We start from the raw sequence: 14972 nt of genomic DNA on the forward strand, positions 1-14972 counted from the left end.
TGGGAAGACCCTTCAGTGGGAAGACCCTTCACATGGAAATCTAAGGGATTTCTCCATCTTCTACTTCCACTAACCATTCAAGGTGAATGCAGGCCAAGACAAGATAACCATGCCCTTCTCAAACAACTATACCTGAATGCCATCTCTGAAATCTGTCCCTGCAGCAGATTTAATTTTTGGACATGGCGTCTACAGTCAGCACCGGAGCCCTCACCGTAAGTCTGAAAAACAAGAAAAATAGTAAGTTTAAGAAACGTGGATGGAACGCCGAGAAACAGATCCATTAGTGATGTACCTCAGGAAGTGGAAAGCTGTACTTTGCAAGGCCCAGAAGCAACATGCGGAAATCCTGATGACTGACCACTGTTTCTGGAGTGATTTATTTACAAACTAACTAAAGTTTATAATTTATTTTATAATTTATTTATTTGTCGTTTATTTACAAACTAAACTCAGGAACTAATAGTTCTGGGCTATCTGGCTGTCCTTTTTTTTTTTTTTTTTTTTTTTTAAAGATTTTATTTATTTATTTGAAGAGCGAGAGAGAGTGAGCAAGAGAGCATGAGAGGGGAGAAGGTCAGAGGGAGAAGCAGACTCCCCATGGAGCTGGGAGCCCAATGCAGGTCTCGATCTCAGGATTCTGGGATCATGACTTGAGCCGAAGGCAGTCCCTTAATCGACTGAGCCACCCAGGTGCCCCTCTGGCTATCCTTCTAAAGCACTCAGAACTCTGCATATCAAAGATACACTCAGCCCCAAACCCCACACTAAATGGTTACTGAATATAAACAAGAAATTTGGAAGAGAAGTAACACAAGTCACCAATAAACATACAATATGATACTTACTATTCACTGATAAAGGAACATAAATCTGAACATAAATCTGAACATAAATCTTTTTTCCCCCACCTAGCAATCATTTGTTTAACATTTATTGCATACTTATTAGGTGCCAGGCCCCTGGACCAGGTAAGGACAATACAATACAGGAGTGGACAAAAATCACTGTCATCGTGGAGTGTACATTCTAGTGCGAGGAGACAGACAATAAGCATATAACTATGTGGCCATCAGATGATGAGAAGTACTACCCAGGAAAATAAGGCAATGAAAGGGGTAGAGTGGAGACAGAGCAGACAATTTTATATAGGGTTTTCAGAGAACAGATCACTAGGCTGACATCTGAGCGCACATTAGGAAAATATGAAGGCCAGAGCCATGTAGGCACCTGGGGGTAGGATTCAGCAGAAGCAATGAAAAGGACACGAGAGCAAGGGCCCTGTGCCTGGCACTTTGGGGGAACCATAAGGCAGCCACATGGCTACAGCTGAGTGGGAAAATGGCAGGAGGTGAGATTTTAGTGTAGTCCCTACCACAGGCCAAGCTGGCTTTGTGGGCACAAGACCTGTTTTGTTGTTGCCATCTTGAAAACATTTTTTTAAAATTTGAAATTCTTAATAATCTTACCTTTGAACTTGTGTTGCATTAAATGAAGTCTCATGGGACAATGGGTCACGTCTGTAAGCAGGGATACACACGCTATGCACCCCCACGGTTCTCTGCTGCACCATTCGCACACAGCATGCTCAATGACCCCAGAGCACAGGGTTCCAGTGGACTCACAACAAACATGTGGGAGTGTTCACAGAGAGTCTGAGCGTAGATGCTAAGTGTTTGCTGTCTATACCTGAGTATGGGGGGCACCCACAGCCTGAGAAGCCAGGCTTTCCACAGAACAAGAACCTGCTTCCGATGCAGATAAAAGGCAAGAGTGTTTTAAACATACACAGATGACCAAGGAACCCTGTCATATCTTTTCTTATTCTGGTTACTTGCCTAGACAGCTGATCACTGATGCTGAAAAGGATGACACTTGAAGGAAAAGGCAAGAAAGGGAGACCCTCGTTCCTTTCCCTCTCAGTCCTTCCTTACATATCAGGGAGCTGATGAGGGGGAGTGTGGGCAGAATGTGTGCATATCATTAGGTAGAAAAAAGCTGAATTAATTTTGTGCAGCATTTCCACTGTTTTGGGAACAGTGAAATATATAGGCATGTATGAGATCCAAAACCCAAGGAGGACAATCTGGATGATCCTGCATATACAGTAAACACTCTTATGTTATTTGGCTCACGGCTAAATGCTCTTTGCATTTTAAACTCGTGTTGCACGGCACCTGGGTGGCTCAGTGGGTTAAGCCTCTGCCTTCGGCTCAGGTCATGGTCCCAGGGTCCTGGGACTGAGTCCCACATTGGGCTCTCTGCTCAGCAGGGAGCCTGCTTCCCTCTATCTCTGCCTGCCTCTCTGCCTACTTGTGATCTCTGTCAAATAAATAAATAAGATATTAAGAAAAAACCAAACCAGTGTTGCACAATACCAATGGTAAAATTCATGCTAATAATTTTTTTTAAAGATTTTATTTATTTATTTGTCAGAGAGGGAGAGGAGCGAGAGTGAGCACAAGCAGACAGAGTGGTAGGCAGAGGCAGAGGGAGAAGCAGGCTCCCAGCTGAGCAAGGAGCCCGATGCGGGACTCGATCCCAGGACGCTGGGATCATGACCTGAGCCGGAGGCAGCCGCTTAACCAGCTGAGCCACCCAGGCATCCCTCATGCTAATAATTTAAAATACTGGTTTTTCTTAACTTAGGAAGACATGCCACAGTAAATTAAAAACATTGAGTAGCCAAGAGAGACCAGGAAAGAAAGGAAAAACTTACTATTTTAGTACCTTTCATGGCTTTTTTTCCTGCTTTTGAACAAGGGGCCTTCCATTCTCATTTTGTACCAGGCACACTTGGCCCTGTCTGTAGGACCAGGGATTTTGTTCTAACCTGGAAGGCTGGGGAGAGTGGCTTGGCCCTGCACATGTTTTAGCAGGACCTGAGGCTGCAGTGCTGAGGGCAGGCTGTGCGCAGCAACAGGGCAGGCGGCAGGGGTATCGCCGACAGGGGTGCAGCTCCACCACTGGAGTAGCAAGTGGTCAGGCTGGGTGTATCCGCAAAGCAGAGCTGACAAAATCTGCTGATGAACTGGACAAAGAGTATTTTTAAAAAAAAAAAAAAGAGGAGTCAATGATACCCTCCAGGTTTTAAGCTCAAACAACTAACGCATATGTGAGGGGGAGGACTGTGGGAGAGCAGGCGGGTGGGGGCTGGTGAGGCCTTCTGTTTGGAAAGGGGTCTCTGGATGCCTATCTGAGAACCAGTAGAGCGCTTAATGGGAGGTTCAGGGCTGGGCGTGGGGTCCAAGAGAGACATCCCAGAACTGTCAGATGACCTCCTCTCAGAGCACGAAGGGAGTGAGGCCAACAAACTGAGAGCCAGAGCATTTCTCAAACTGAGAAGTTGGCTAGCTTAGAAAGAGCTAGCCAAGAGGACTGAAACCCAGCCAGAGAGACAGCAGGAGTGGGATGACTGGAAGTCCAAGTGAACACAGTATTTGAGAGGGAGGAAATGACAAACTGTGACAGATGCTGCCAATAGGTCAAGTCCCCGGAGGCCTGAGAACTCACTACTGTTTTTAGCAAATGGAGAGCACCGCTGACTTTGACAGGAGCCCTTTTACTGCACTGTGGGGAATAAAAGCCCAGCTGGGGCAAGTTCAAGTGGGAGGGGGAGAGGGGAACTGAAGAACGAAATGAAAAAGCTTTGCAAGACGTTACTCGACATCCAGCATAAATGGCAGGGACCACAGCCGAATGCTAAAATCCTTCTCCCCTCATCTGGGCACAAACTAGACAACGTTTTCTAGTCTTCCTTGCAGTCAAGGGTGGCCATGAGACAAGGGTCTTTCTAGTGGGATGTGAGCCATTTCCAAGCCTGACCCCTCAAAGCCTCCCATGTAGCTCGTTCCTGTTCCTGGCCCTTGGTGGCCGCAGGTAGCAGGAGACAGGCCTTGGGGAGTAAGAGGACCTTGAGATGAAGGGGGCCTGGGTCCCTGCATGACGGCACCAAGGATGGCCATGCTGTTGCTCTCAATCCCTCCCAGGATTGAGCAAGAGAGACAACTCTATCTGTCAGGCTACCACGGTTTTGTTGTCTGTGTGTCACTGTGGCCTAGTCTACAGGAAGCCAGGTTCAACTGCACAGGCACAGAGGCGTGAGAGGAGCTCCCTTCCAGAATTTGGAAATATTTGCTGACATGGAAAACAAGCAGCAGTCACTAGCTCACGAGCCCGTTCCTGGTCTTCGGGGTGGGCCTCAGCAGCTATACTGCTGACCAATGACCTGTTCGTCCCTACTCCCACTATCCCAGTTGGCTTGACCAGATGTGGCCATCTGGGTCAACGGAGCCGATCAGATTGCTTCTTCTAGTTTATTAATTGGGACTCAGCCACTCTAGTTGGCTTGAAGTGAGAGTCTGTGGTCTGTGGGTGGAGTATGTCACCGTGAACGATCTGGGGAGAGAGAGGAAAGGAAGGAGAGGAGGCAGGGAACAGGGAAGGAAGATATAGGGAGAATCTGGGTGCAAGGAAACAAGGGGAAGAAAAAATGATGCCTGCGTCATCTGCAGCTTTGTAGTTTCTGGGGCTGGTCCTTTAAGGGCTCAGGGAAGAAACTCCTCCCTTGCAAGCTCCAAGATACCTGTTACCTGGCCAGTCCTTTTTTTTTTTTTTTTTTTAATTTTGCTGAAGCCATCCTGAAGTGTTCTTTTTGTGTTTTGTTTTGTTTTCTATTTGAAACTAAAAGAACCTTGGTCAAAAGATATCCTTTGAAATAGCAATTTAACTTCTAGGAATTTGTCCTAAGGAAATAATTGGTCTCATCAAGAAAGAGGTCTTTGTAGGAAGCTTCACTGCAGAGCTGTTCATAACAATGAAAATGAAATTCAGCCTAAATGCCAATCACTGTGGGCTTGGTCATTTTCTGATTCAACAAATATTTACTGGGCGAGCACTTATCATGCCAGGCACTGTGCTATGTGAGAGGGTGTATCAGTAAACAAACCCAGCGAAGCTTGAACTGCCAGGAGATAAACGATACTCAAGTAAACACACTCGGGACATAATATCTAAACCAGGAAAACGAGAAGAGCTGGGGGAAGCCCCAGCAACACGCACAAAGGCTGTGAGAGTGCGGCGCTGGACTGTTTCAAGGACTGAAAGGAAAAGCCTTATGGCTGGAGGAGGAGAATGAGAAGCTAAGGCGGGAGAGGTGGCACCAAGGGCCAAAGAAGGTGAGCGAGGGGGTCGGTGAGGCAAAGGGTGCAGGACAGTTGGTGGTAGTGAAGAGATAAGGTGACGCAACAGGAACTCTCCTGAAAAGGACTAAAGTGGCCTCAGTGAGAGATTTTACTCCGAGCTTCCTTCAGTCCATACACTCTCTCTCGAGTGTCTCCTACCAGCCTCCACTTCCTGACTGTGCCCACCTCACTCGAACGCTGTGCACACTGACACACACCCACCAGCTGGGTCTGATGGCCTGGTCATCTCCTTACAGGCCCTGCCTTCTTCTTGCATTTCCTCAGTCTAGTTTAATTATTTATTTTTATTTTTAAAAAGATTTTATTTATTTATTTGACAGAGAGATCACAAGTAGGCAGAGAGGCAGGCAGAGAAAGAGGAAGGGAAGCAGGCTCGCTGCTTCACAGAGAGCCCAATGTGAGGCTGGATCCCAGGACCCTGGGATCCTGACCTGAGCCGAAGGCACATGCCTTAACCTACTGAGCCACCCAGGTGCTCCTCAGTCTAGTTTTAAATGACCTGTGTGTGTGCATCAGATTCTCTTCCCACTGAGCCACCCAGGCACCCGCATCAGATTCTCTTCCACGTGAGCAGATCTGTGAGGGCAAGAACGACAAAGTTTGGCCTTCCCTTATTTCTCCTGTGCCTGCACACAGAGGGTGCTCAGTAAATACTTGCTAACTGAATAAACAATGAAGGGAACTTTCCAGCCACTGCTCCATCCAGTTCACTTCTGAAGGAACAGGAACCCACGGGGCGAACGTTCTAGGTCTAGGGAACTTGGTCCCAATACTGGAATCCTGGGGCTCCACAGTAACATGCTTCTGTAGTGTTTCTGGCATGGCTTTCTGGCATGGCTGTTAGAACCCCAGTTTCTCAAGACTCACCCGCAAAAATGACTGCTTCTCTCCACAAGCTTTGCATGTCCACTTCAGACCCTTTTTCTCCTACAATGAAATTAAAGAAATTTGGCTTAGATGATTATTTAAAACAGGTGGAGCTGAACCATAATGATTTTTAAAGATCAATGAAGAATAGAAGCCTAAAAACAAATCACCATATATGCAAAAAAAAAAAAAAAAAGCTACTAAAAGCTACTATATTATAAAGGTGGCATTTTAGAAATGAGGAAAAAACAGACTATTTAATAAATGGTGCTGGAAAAACTGGCTGTCCATATGCAACAAAGTCAAGTAGATCTCTACTACTTCCACAACCTTTAATTTCAATTCTTGAAAAGGTTAATTAGATGGGTTCTCTCTTAACATGAAAAAACACCTTACATTCAGCTCTAAAACTGGAAAATCACTATCAACACTCCCATGAAAATCAAGAACAGGCCAAAAATCCCCATTACTATTCAACTGCTGTTATTTTCCTGCTAATGGAATTGGGAAAGAAAAAGTAATGAGGTATGAAAACCAGAGAGGAAGAAAAAATTATCGTTATAGACATGATTTTTTTTTAAAGATTTTATTTATGTATTTGACAGAGAGAAATCACAAGTAGATGGAGAGGCAGGCAGAGAGAGAGAGAGAGGGAAGCAGGCTCCCTGCGGAGCAGAGAGCCCGATGCGGGACTCGATCCCAGGACCCTGAGATCATGACCTGAGCCGAAGGCAGCGGCTTAACCCACTGAGCCACCCAGGCGCCCTATAGATATGATTTTTAAAAAATATTTTATTTATTTATTTGACAGAGAGAGATCACAAGTAGGCAGAGAGGCAGGCAGAGAGGGAGGGAGAAGCAGGCTCCCCGCTGAGCAGAGAGCCTGATGTGGAATTCGATCCTAGGACCCTGAGATCATGACCTGAGCTGAAGACAGACGCTTAAACCACTGGGCCACCCAGGTGCCCCAGATATGATTTTTCTACCTGAAAACTCAAGAAAATCAAGTGAAAAACTACTAAAAACAGTAAGACAATTTAATAGAGTCGGGCTGAATACAAAGTTAATAGAGCCTTTACGTAAGTGAATACCTACTTAGAAAAGGTAATGGGAAAGTCCATTTATAATAGCAAGAAAGAGTGTTATCAAGGGACACAAAGTTGCTTTAAAAGAATGGAATGAGGGGCGCTTGGGTGGCTCAGTGGGTTAAGCCACTACCTTTGGCTCGGGTCGTGATCTCAGGGTCCTGGGATCGAGTCCCACATCGGGCTCTCTGCTCGGCAGGGGGCCTGCTTCCCTTCCTCTTTGCCTGCCTCTCTGCCTGCTTGTGATCTCTCTCTGTCAAATAAATAAATAAAATCTTAAAAAAAAAAAAAGGAATGAAGCTGCATGCTTAACATCAAGATGCCTGGGTTGATTTATGAAAATTAATAGGAGTATGATCCTAATACAATCAGTCTTCTTGGGGAAGTACCCAAAAGGATTCTAAGGAGGACAGCAGCATCTAAAGCACCTACTACAAATTTTTGTGGGCATATCCGCCAATTCAGCACTTCTGATTCTCTAGCACCTATCTTCAAACACCATAAAAATACCTTTCTATGGGTACATCTGGAGGTAAGAAATACACTTAAAAAAAAAAAAAAAGGTCTGGAAGGACACACAAGTGGCTAGCTCTAGGGGTGTGGAGTCTGGAGAGAGACAGTATGGGGTAACAAGATCTTTGCACTCAGACAGCCCTAGATCTGCCATTTATTAGACACCTTGACTTCTCTGGATTTCTGTATTCTCCTCTCTGTGAAACCAGAATGATCCTAATCCAGAGGGTGCTGAAATTAAATGGGATGTGTGAAATGGTCCCATCTGCAATTACCCTTAACTCTTTTCTCGCTTTAGTTTCAAATAATTTCTCATAGCTGAAAATAACCGTGAGAATGTGCACTACATATGTGTAATAACTGAAAAATGGAAACGATTTCCATTGAATCTCAACTCCTAAAGCACAGTGCAAAAAAGTAAAAACAGTTTCTGAGCCCCCCGGTAGCCCTTGGGGGGTCTTAGCAAGCTTACAGGTGCATACTGAGCATCTGACTTTTAAATACTCATTTTGAATGAGTTTGATGTTGTCCTTTTCCAGGACACAGCAGACGAGCAGGTAAGCAGGGGGAAGTGAGAACTGTCAAGAAGTAGGAATGCTGGACGGCAGTATCAGGTGACAGCGAGCAGGAAGATGAAATGCAATCCAGGAGAAAACAGGTTAAGTGACATTCCTTCTCCTGCGTCTTGACAGTCAAGGAAGCAGTACGTTTTGGAAATACCGAGTATCCTGTTTAAAACGCTCCATGCGAGGGTTGTTCATCGTCTGGGGAACAACCCCTCATCACCGGGAGGGAGACACCACGGAACTAAGGGCTGGACGGCAAGGCACGTCCAGGCAAGGCACGCCCAGTCGTGTCTCAGTCTCAAAAGCTGTCATCCCTCTCCTAGTGATATTTAGAGCGAGCCACTGCGGGAGGGGCTATCCTCCACCTGCTTTCCCCAACTATCCGCAAGAAGCCACGAGACCGCCTCCGCAGAAACCATTATCTCCGGTTTCCACGCCGGAAACTTAAAAAAAAAAAAAAAAAAAAAGCCCGGAACGACGTTCTGGCGGGACAGCAAAACCCAGTCCTCAGGGCCAGTCACCGTCACGAGTCCGGGCGTCCGGGAGACCCAAGCAACCACGCGAGACTGCGCCCGCGCCCGGCGGCCGCGAGGAACACAAAGAAGGCCCGGCCCCCCGCGGCCCCGCCAAGTCCTGCCCGCCCTCCCCGCACCCGGAGGAGGGGGAGGCCGGTGCCCGCCCCACCTGGTGCGCCTGGAAGAGGCGACAGCGGCAGCACCGCAGCACCCGAACCCGCTGTGGGGGCACCATTGGGGACGCCGTCGCCGCTACGCATGCGCCCTACACTCCTGTCGGTTCCGGCTTCGTCTTCCGCGCGCGTTTGGGGTCCTTTAGACGCCGGCGCGCTGTGCGTGCGCGTGCGCTCTGCGCTTCGGCCCGCCCCTGCACCGCCCAGCTCCCCTCCACGCGTTCGTGCTTCTCTAGCCCGCCGATCGTCTCGGCGGTCGGCGGGGGTCCCTGTGACTCCCCGGGCGAGGCCGTTGGGCATCGCAAGGGGTTTGGGTCAGCCGGGTCACCACCGACTTGCTGCCTGGAGCAGGCCTGCTCCCGTCTCTCTCTAAGCCCGCGTCTTCGCCGGGGCTTGCTGGGAAGATTGAAGTTGCAAAGGCCGGGCCTCCAGCGCGGCTCCGGGTCCGGCTTCTAACGGCGCCGTTCCCGCTGCGGCTTCTAGTCGCCGACCGGGAGTGGGTGGGCTGCTCCCCGCCGCGGCCCAAACCCTGGGGATCGGGGTTGGAATTCGAAGGACCTTTGGGCGGAGGCGGCCTTTGGTAACCTTTGAGCCCAAGCCCGAGGGCTGCGGAACCGAGGATCCCGGGAGGGTGGCTCATGAGCCCCACACTTTCCGGAGACGGGAAGCTGCTGTGGACGAAACCAGCCCCCCGGGAAAGCCCCGCCGCGAGCCCCTAAAAGGTTGGAGGGGCGGGACCCCTTCTGTCCCAGCCCGGCAGCCCGCTGAGACGTTCCATCACCACACCCTGACAAGGGTCTGGTGGGAGGAACCCTTCTTAACGGATCCTGGTAGAAGGGTGAAATGGAAAACCATCTGGCAGTTACTCCTGCTCTAAGAAAACAATCTGACTCACCCAGATTTATTATTTATGTACTAGTGTTCACTGACGTAGAACAGGAAAATGGAAGTAGACGTGCTAAACGGACCATCGTGCAGGTCCGTTACAGACAATCTGAGTTTCCCGGTGCAGATGCTGCATGTGTATTGATGGGAAGCAAATACGTTACAGACAGTACATAATTACAATTAGGTAAAACCAGGCATTATTTATTTCCAGGGGTGGGGAGGGGGTTACTGTTATAGAAGATTTAAAGTTGTTTATATTTTCCAAATTTTGCACAGTAGCATATATTAGGGGAAAAAAACAAAAACAAATTAGGTTAAAAAAATTGAGGAGTGCCTGGGTGGTTCAGTCTGTTACACATCCTCCTGGTCAGGTCATGATCCTGAGGTCCTGCAATCCAGCGTTCCCCTCCTTTTGCCACGCCCCCCCCCATACTCACTTTTTTGTGAGATCTCTCAAATAAATAGATAAAATCTTTAAAAAAATGTTTAAGAGGCTGGATTTACAAACAGACTGTGACCAGACCACACATGAAAACCAACCCCCAACCCTCCAAGCCAACCTACAACCTCTAGGACAGACAGGGCTCGATCAATAAGGGCCAATTTCCTTATATTTTGCACTTCCGTCTTCATCTCAGGACCAACCAGAGAAAGCCAATTACGCTCATCACACCAACACAGAAGAAATTCTTCCAGTTAGCCAGCTTCCCCTTTCAGGCCAACAGCCTCTAATCAGCACCCCCCCCCCCGAAGCCTTCCCTTGTTTTCATGCTTAAGGCTTTCCCACTCCTCTACCTTGAGTCTGTGCCAAATGCAAGGGATGATGGATGGCTCCTTTTCTAGAAAGCTCTAGATACACAGTCCCTGTTCTCATTTGGGTGGTTTTTGTTTATTCCCACCTGTTTGAGTTATTGTGGCTAAAAGCAGAAGGCAGCTGAAAAGAGTGTTCTATGCTTAATGAAAAGAGCAGAACAATTTCATGGGACACCTTGATGGCTCAGTTGGCAAAGCAGTGCAGCGTATGACTTGATTTCGGCTCTGGTCACAATCTCCGGAACTGTGAGATCCAGTGAGCACAGCGTCTGCTTGAGATTCTTCCTCTCCTGTTTGAGATTTCTCCTGTTCCCTCTGCCCCCACACCCAGGCACATGCACTCTCTCTAAAATCTTGTTATTTTTATATGCAGTATGGGTTCAGGTTTGAAAAAGATAAAAAAATAAACACAAAAATACTGAGTAATCTTTGGGTGCCTGGGTGGCTCAGTCAGTTAAGTGTCAGGGTCATGATCCCAGGATCCTGGGAATGAGTCCCCCAGTTGGGCTCCCAGCTCTGTAGGGAGCCTGCTTCTCCCTCTGCATTTCTCTCTCATTGATAAATAAATAAAATCTTAAAACTTCGGAGTAGGGGTGCCTGGGTGGCTCAGTGGATTAAGCCTCTGCCTTTGGCTCAGGTCACGATCTTGGGGTCCAGGGACTGAGCCCCGCATGGGGCTCTTTGCTCAGTGGGGAGACTGCTTCTCCCTCTCTGCCTACTTGTGATCCCTCTCTGTCAAATAAATAATACAATCTCTTAAAAAAAGTACTGAGTAATCTCAAATACTAGGAAAAATCATTTTTCTACTTTTCCTTTCACAACAAATATGTAAATTTTAAAACTTCATATAGTTTTCTTGGGAATTATAAAATTGACGTGGTTTGGTACAACATCAGCTGGTAAGCAGTTTTAAAATATAATTACATTCACTTACAGAAGGAAAATATTTTTAAAGCTTTACTTGTATTACCCATCTATTTTTCAGTGTTACTGTTCTAGTTGTCATTTTGAATGTCATTGGAGGTTGAATGATTAATAGATGAAAGTACTATTGTACATTTTTATTTCATTTATCATATGAAAGGCTAGATTCCTGTTTTATATTCTTCAGTTTCTTTGGGATATTCTTACATTTAGACTTCCACATGATATATAAAATACATATCCAAATTTCACATTATTTAAATCTACTTGATTACAATTTAAGACTTAAAACTGCCAACTTTGTAGAATTTTTATGTTTATCTTTACTTAATTTCATTATGGCCAAGAATATGGTCTTTCTGGTTTGAGCCCTTTGAAATTACTTTATGGCAAAGCATGTAGTCAGTTTGTGTAAATACTAGAAAGGAAGTTACATTGATTGACATTTTTTGTTGTTGTTAAGAAAGCCAAGTTATTCAGTTTCCTTGCTGTTGTTTTGCTGCGTTTACTGAGACGAGACCCAGCAGCTGTGAACAAGGTAAAATCATGGAGACTGTTATTTAAACAACCAGCCATAAAATCTAAAGATAGAAAGTAGATTAGCAGTTGCTTAGGGCTGGGGGTAGAAACAGGGATTTGCTGCACATGGGTAGGAGGGTATGTCTCAGGTGATGGAAGTATTCTAAAATTGCATGGTGGTGATAGTCACACTATAAATTTACTAAAAATCATTGAATTATAACTCAAAATAAGTGAATTTTATGACATGTAAATTATGCCTCAATAAAGCTATTAAATTCAAAAACAAAAACAGAGGTGCCTGGGTGGCTCACTTGGTAAAGTAATCTACTCGAGTTGAGCTAGGGTCTTGATTTCAGGGTTGGGAGTTCAAACCCCACACTGGGCTCCAGGCTGGGCACGGAGCCTACTTACAAAACAACAAAAACAGAGGAAAAAGCCTCCCAGCCTCAGATCTGTATATATTTTTTTAAGGTTTTATTTACTTGTCAGAGAGAGTGAGCCAGCAGAGGAAGCTGCAGGTAAAGGGAGAAGCAGGCTCCAGGCTGAGCAGGGAGCCCGATGCCGGACTCTATTCCAAGACCCTGGGACCATGACCTGAGCTGAAGGCAGACGCTTAACCAACTAAGCCACCAAGGTGTCCCTCAGATGTATCTTTTGGTAGAAGAGCTGTCCCATGTGGTGGTGATGGGGGGCTGAACGTTAGACACTGAAGATCAGCTTTTGCTGCAAAGCTAGGGGGTGCTCTTGGCTCAGTCTGTCACCTGTGGCACCACAACACCTTACTGAACCCAAGTGCTTGCTACAGCCCAAGTCCAGGCCCAAGCCCACACCTGCACACTCGGCCCAGGCTGTTTGTACCTGTGGAGCTTGGGACCTCCCCCGTTGGCAGACGTCAGCTTGAGCTCTTCTGGGCCTGGAGCAGCACCTTCTGTGTTGTTCTTCTCCCTGGGGGCCCTGAAGCCCCACCCCTGTGGGGGTCTGAGTGGCTAGAACCCCTGGAACATGTCCTGGGCCCCCACCTGGGAGGAAGCCAGAAGCCAAGCAGTAGCTGAGGCCACATGAAGGCTCTGTACACAGTGTGGTATTGAGTTCTTTTGGGGGTTTATTAAGGCATTGCGCACAGTGTGATTTTCTGCCAACCGAAATGAATACAAGGAAATCTAGCAGGACCTGAGGGATGTGCTTGTAAGGTAAACGGTAAGGCTGACGAGCTGAGAGAGGATATAGAGTAATGCTCTCATGGTCCGCTCTGGTGCACCCCAGGGGCTGAGCCAGGGGCTCAGGCTCCAGGCTCCTAGAGAGCACCAGGACCCCCACCCCCTCACCCCAAGTGTGGAAAGTGCAGTGTGGCCTGGCCACAGAATGGGGCACAGAGGCACTGGGCAAGCAGGCCAGGATGGGCAGCCTCTGACACGATGACACAGGGACCAAGGCAGGTCCCGCCAGGCAGGCAGGAAGAAGAGGTTGGGAGCCTCTGTCTGGGCCCTACTGTGGCTACTCTGCCTTTTTTTCCATTTACAGCTCACTGCATCCAGGGAGAACAGGAGAGGTGTGTCCTGAGAGAGCAAACAGAACAGGAGGGAGGAGGGGGTGGGGAGGAGAGACAGGCCAGGTCCCTGTCAGCCTGAAACTCCAGACTGTTCGAGGTCACTGGAGGTGCTGAACTGTCTCTCCACCTTCTTTTGGTCCTTGATCTTGAGTCCAATGTCCACCCTCTTCTCAAAGAAGTTCACCAGGACGGACTCTGTCAGGATGGAGGCCAAGATCTGCTCGAAGGAGATGCACCAGTCCGTGTCGACAGTGCCCCCGCCACGGGTGGGGGCTGGGGGGCCACGGGCCTCCGCGCCCACCAGCACCGTGTCATCGGCAAGGTCCTCACACTGCAGGGAGCCGGTGCTGACCACCGAGTACGAGGACATGGACATGTCGTCTTTGGTTTCGTCGTCGGACAGCAGCTGGGACGGGGAGCCCCGGCCCTCACCACTACCCGCGTCACCCACCACCTGGGTCTCCTGGGGAGCCTTCCCGAGGTGGGTGTCCCCACCGGCTTTGGCCTGGGGGTCTCCTGCAGCTGGAGGCTGAAGCTCCAGGGCTGGGTCCTGTGTGGGGTCAGGGGCTGGTGGCTCGTCTTCCTCAGCAGCACCAGCCCTGGGCTTCCTGCCTGGTGGGGCGGAAAACTTCTTCCCCACCTCGCCGATGCGGAGCAGTAGGCTGGCCACGGTGGCGATGGCGTGGTACAGGGCCTGCTCCATGGGGTCCTCACTGAACATATTGTACAGCGTCTTGCACAGCTCAATGAACTGTTCCTTTGCCGGGGAGACACAGAGGAAGGACAGGGAGATGGTGAAAGATGGGTTAGTCTGGCCTGGAATTGGCCAGAATGCCAGCGCTGCGCTGTCCTGTTCATGGTCTCCAAGACCTGTGCCTTGTGCCCTTTTCACAGACTGGGACATGGCAGTGCAGAGAGGGAAAGTGCCTTGACTAGTATCAGAGCCTTAGAAGAGCGTTTTCTCTCAGTTGCCTTTCTTTCAGCATGAAGGGTGACTGAAAGCCTCTCCCTATCCCTATAGCGATGCTGCGGGCAGAGCCAGGCCAATTTCTATCAGGACCTTCCAGATTCAGCGGCTACAAGGACTTCTTCAGTGTGTTTTGCAATCACTTTGAGTTTTTTGTATCTATGACCAGGATGGAGGGTGAGGACAAAGCAAGCAGAGCCTGGGTCGGGTGAGGGGGTGCAGAGGTCTGACACTACACACTCAGGCCTCCTGCCTTGCTCCACAGGGAGCCCCACTCTTCGGGACACAGGTAAGAGAGTGCCCAGACTGCAGGGGGCCCCTCTGGGCAGGGCAGGGCTGTGGTCGGGCTGTGGCCCCGGCTCTGAGACCCTTAGCCAGATGCTGGG

General features: G+C 48.5%; 2 protein-coding genes across 7 annotated transcripts in view; both read right to left on the minus strand.

The window, feature by feature from the left end:
* MRNIP (MRN complex interacting protein) overlaps positions 1 to 9057 on the minus strand; it is a 26201-nt gene extending 17144 nt beyond the window's left edge. For all 4 annotated transcript variants that reach the window (XR_199926.3, XR_199925.3, XM_013059694.2 and 1 more), the window contains exons 1-3: positions 8920 to 9057; positions 6072 to 6131; positions 133 to 221 (exon numbers count right to left, since the gene is read on the minus strand). Coding sequence is in view for 2 of the 4 variants with exons in the window: in XM_013059694.2 (XP_012915148.1) it covers positions 133 to 221; positions 6072 to 6131; positions 8920 to 8985 (215 nt within the window). In the remaining 2 variants the exon portion in view is untranslated. The remainder of the gene's footprint in view (positions 1 to 132; positions 222 to 6071; positions 6132 to 8919) is intronic.
* A 4097-nt stretch (positions 9058 to 13154) lies between these two features.
* The window catches only part of TBC1D9B (TBC1 domain family member 9B), a 38970-nt gene continuing 37152 nt past the window's right edge, over positions 13155 to 14972 (minus strand). For all 3 annotated transcript variants that reach the window (XM_045069355.1, XM_045069354.1, XM_004759003.3), the window contains one exon: positions 13155 to 14376. In XM_045069355.1, the coding sequence (XP_044925290.1) occupies positions 13690 to 14376 (687 nt within the window). In that variant the 3' untranslated portion in view covers positions 13155 to 13689. The remainder of the gene's footprint in view (positions 14377 to 14972) is intronic.

Source organism: Mustela putorius, unplaced genomic scaffold, assembly GCF_011764305.1.
Source record: "Mustela putorius furo isolate JIRA1106 unplaced genomic scaffold, ASM1176430v1.1 tig00003923_pilon_pilon_pilon, whole genome shotgun sequence".
NCBI lineage: Eukaryota > Metazoa > Chordata > Mammalia > Carnivora > Mustelidae > Mustela > Mustela putorius.